This window comes from Octodon degus, unplaced genomic scaffold, assembly GCF_000260255.1.
Source record: "Octodon degus isolate 3935 unplaced genomic scaffold, OctDeg1.0 scaffold00425, whole genome shotgun sequence".
Classification (NCBI taxonomy): Eukaryota; Metazoa; Chordata; class Mammalia; order Rodentia; family Octodontidae; genus Octodon; species Octodon degus.
In genome coordinates, this window is record NW_004525001.1 from 386,105 (window position 1) to 390,203 (window position 4,099).

Here is a 4,099-nt window from a genome sequence, read left to right on the forward strand (position 1 = left end):
CTACTAAATGCTGTCCACTAATATGCACAGGCCCTGAACCACACTTCAACCTTAAGACAACAGGTGGTGTAATTTCAAAGCCCCCAAGGGAAACCTGAAAGAAAATGTACAACACATATTACAGGCAAACCCCACAAAACCAAACCAAAAAAACTATTTTTCCTACTCAGAGAAGTACCAAAAATCCCAATGACACAAGATGTAGCTGTGACTACTACAACAAAGAAGCAAATAAAACATCCTTTTTATTTCCTTGAAATAATCTAAATGATATGCATCTTTAAAAAGACCTAAACCCACACATAAAACCCCAAGTTCATGTGCACTTACCGTCGGCTGTACAGACATTTTCAAAGTTGCCAGTGTTACTTTAATTGGACTGCCTTCATAATTCATAGCCTCTGCCTCAACAATGTGCAATTCATCCTTTGCACCAGCCCCTAAACTGACCTGTGAATAACAAAAAAGCGAACAGATATAGAGGAATATATTCAATACCTCGTTACAAAATACAGTACCCATAATCAAAGAGGCAAAATGTTAAGCGATGTGAGTAGGAACTAAAATGCTGAGATTTAGAATAACTTATTTTCTGAAGGGTACTTTAGTTTATTACCGTTCTTAATGACAACTGGTGCTCATTTTCATCGTTATCCACCTTAAAGTGGTAATCTTTGTCGGCCTTTAGTTCACAACCTACAAAGAAAAAAACAAATCGTAGAACAATTAGTACCAAGGCTTATGACTTTGTAAAATACAAGGTACAGAAGGTGGGGCCAGGGAGATGGCTCAGTAGAATAAGCGCTTCCCTGGCAAGCAAAAGGGTCTGAGTTCCCTGGTTCTGCAAAAAAATAAACAAAAACCACAAGGTAAAGAAGTCTACCCTGTGGACTAGTTTTTCACTACTCTGCCAGAGAACAATACAGAATCATCTTTCCTGGATTCTTAAATACAAATGAATACACCAGGTAATACTCATTAAAAAAAACTTTACACATTACACCTTTTTTTCTAACCATTTCAATCTCAACTACAATGAAAAGGCAACTACCATCCTACAGAGAGAAACATGCGCAAGGATTTAGTGGGACGAATGGTCCAAAAGGTTAACAAAATTTTTAAATTATCTAAAACGGGTGCAAACTTAAAAGTGAACTGGTCTCTGTTCCTATTCCATGAAAAGCAAAATTGTCCTAAATGTTAGCAAAACAGAAAGTTAACTTCACATAATTCCATTTAGCAGGCATCTGAAAGTCACCACTACATACGGTACTCAAATGCCTTCGGTCAATTAACAAATCTCTGCATGGCCAAGCAACAAGATGAAACTGGGGCCAGGATTCGCACGTCCAACTCCAGCACAAAGAGGCTTACATCACTAAATTTACTGTGGCTGAAAACCAAAGTAGGACTCTCCTAAAAACGTATATGACATAGGAGTAAGGGGGACAGGAAGGCGGTAGCCTGATTTTGAAATCCACCTGCAGAATATTTCCCTTGAACTTTCTGCGCTCCACGCACACTTGGTAGCCTCCATCTTCCTTCCCCCAAAACAGAAAACCTCACTTCTACATATAGAGAACTGACGATACTCAGGATCTTGGCTCAGATACTTTTGTACATTGTACATTTACATTTGGGAAGACATCTGAACGGTATTATCATCTGCAATGTAGAGAAACTTCTATTCACAGCAGTGAGACACAAGTACTCCGAAGATGCAAAATGGCAATAGTAGTAGATAACAGAAACAAGAACAAAGACCTCTAGAATCCTGGCAAAATCATCCAGCTCACCCCAGATTGCTAGCCAACAGTTCTCAACTAAACCACAGAACCCCGGGCTTCGGGCATGACAAGACACCAGCAAGCCCCGGATGTGAATATAACCCACACCCCCTCCCTCCCCCAACCACGTGGCAACCACGTGCTCCCAGGAGTAGCCGCCTGGGCCTCCTCACACCCAGCTTCACCTCCCCTCCCCCTGTAACTAGCCGAAGCAACCAGAGGACAATTCTGTCCAAGTTCCAGACACGGAGGTCTACAGAACAACGCCAGGCTCCCTTTACGCCTCCCTACAGCAACCCCATAAATTGGCTGGACCACCACCTGGGGCCCAGCAGTAAAGACACCGAGCTGCAGCAGATGCCTACAATCCTGCACACCTAGAGAGACCCCACGCCTCGGACTCCACCTATCCATCCAACCACAAAAAGCCGGCCCTTCAGCCCGCCGGTTTTTCCGCACCGCGGGTCCCAGGCCACGGACCGCTCACGCCCCAGGCTTCAGGCCACCGCTTCTCGCCTCCAGAGCTCTGGCCGCTCCACGCTCCTCTGCCAGCCTCCTCCGCTCTCTCCCCGGCCCAAGCCTCCGTTCCAGTCCCGCCCCCTCCCCCCAAGCACCAGGCCCCGCTCGGCCTCGCTCCGACGTTTTCCCCGAGGCAGTTACCGAAGAGATAATTCTGGGGCCTCAGGGGGCTCATGTCCATATCCATCGAATCTTCCATGGAGTGGTGGCGCGCACTTAGGTGGGAGAGAACGCGGACGGAAGTGAATGACTACTGCTCCTCAGAACAGACACGCAGGACGGAATCACGCCAGGGAAAGGACGCGGGCTCCTCGCGCTCATATATAGTCCCTTCAAATCTCGCGAGACTTACCCAACTCTCATCTCATCGCGCGTGCTCTGGATCCCCCCCTCCTCACAGTCGCCGCGCCGCGCAAGCGCTCTTAGGCTTCTCTCCTGCTACCTCGCCCCCCCACCTCTCCCAGGTACTTCGCGAGCTCCTTCAGAGCAGGCGCACTCGTACTCCGGCCCCACCCCTCCGCCGCCGCCGCCTTTGCGCATGCTTCCCCTCCCCACCTCCTAGCGCGCGCTCACCCCAGCCAGCCAGTCCACGTCCTCTCCAGTTTAGACGCGCCGGCTCCGCGCTGGCTCGGCGCCGAGGCTCTGCGCAGCCCACCCTGCAAAATGGCGGCCGCCATCCGTAGACTCGGAGCCCCCGCGGGTGGAGGCGAGCCGCGGAGCGGTGCACCTTCGCGCACCTTCTCGTGCTCCGCAGGCCGACAGACACGCGTCGGCCCTTACGCTTCTGTCTTGCCCGAAGGCCTGGTTGCCCCGATCCGGTGCTGGAGGCGGGGGACTGCAGGCTCTTTGTGGAGCAGTGACGGGGGAGCCGCTGGCCAGGCTTAGCCAGCTAGGCTTTTCTAGCTCTAGCCTTCCTGAGGAAGCGCGTCCTCAACCGAAGTTCTCGCTTTTACGTCGTGCGGGGACAAAAAGGGACTGACCAGTCTCCTCCGAACAGCAGGATTGCATCCTAAGTTTTGTTGAAGATGGAGCTTCTGAGAAAGTGCAGTTGTTTATCGTTCCTAACGAAAGAAGTCATTTGCCCTGTGAGAAATACATAGGGGGGGCCGGGGAGATGGCTCAGTGGAATAAGCGCTTCCCTGGCAAGCGCAAGGGCCTGAGTTCAATCCCCGGTTCTGAAAAAGAAAAAAAAAAAAAAAGAAAAGAAAAGAAATACATAGGCCTTACGTTGAACATTTCCTGTCTTTTAAAAGTCGAAATGACCCTGAAAGGTAAATACATTTAATTGATTCAGGTCAGCCATGGAAGTACAATTAGGGACGCGAAAAAGGACTTACACAACTATTTCAGAGAAGGTCAAGAAGCCATAGAATGTATTTGGAAGGAAGGGACATATTTTCAGGGCGATTACTGGCAATCTTTTATTATAATTTTTAAAAATTAAGCATTTGCTGGGGCCGGTCAAATGGTTCAGTGGATTAAAGCATCAGCAAGTAGGCGCAAGGGCCAGGGGTTCAACCCCCGGCCCCGCCCCCCGGATGCGCTGAGACACTGGGCGTGGTGGCACGTTTGCCTGTAATCCGAGCTCTTGGGAGGCTGTAAACAGGCGGATCACTACAATTCTCATGTAGTAGTGAGACCCTGAGCACCCTGTAGACCCTTCCCTAAATATACAAAAAAAAAAAAAAAATTTGAGCATTTGCCTTATTTTTCCATCACACTGTATATATTATTCATCTTTTTTTCACTTACTGTGATTTTTTTTTCAAAACATAATACACAGAGGCTCACGG

The 4,099-nt window shown here is 48.6% G+C and overlaps 1 protein-coding gene across 1 annotated transcript in view; it reads right to left on the reverse strand.

Moving 5' to 3' along the window:
* The window catches only part of LOC101569467 (nucleophosmin 1), an 11,466-nt gene extending 8,881 nt beyond the window's left edge, over nt 1-2,585 (reverse strand). The window contains 4 exon segments of the mRNA XM_004648514.2: nt 4-94; nt 331-450; nt 617-696; nt 2,448-2,585. Coding sequence (XP_004648571.2) covers nt 4-94; nt 331-450; nt 617-696; nt 2,448-2,505 — 349 coding nt within the window. The 5' untranslated portion in view covers nt 2,506-2,585.
* Nucleotides 2,586-4,099: the final 1,514 nt, after the last annotated feature.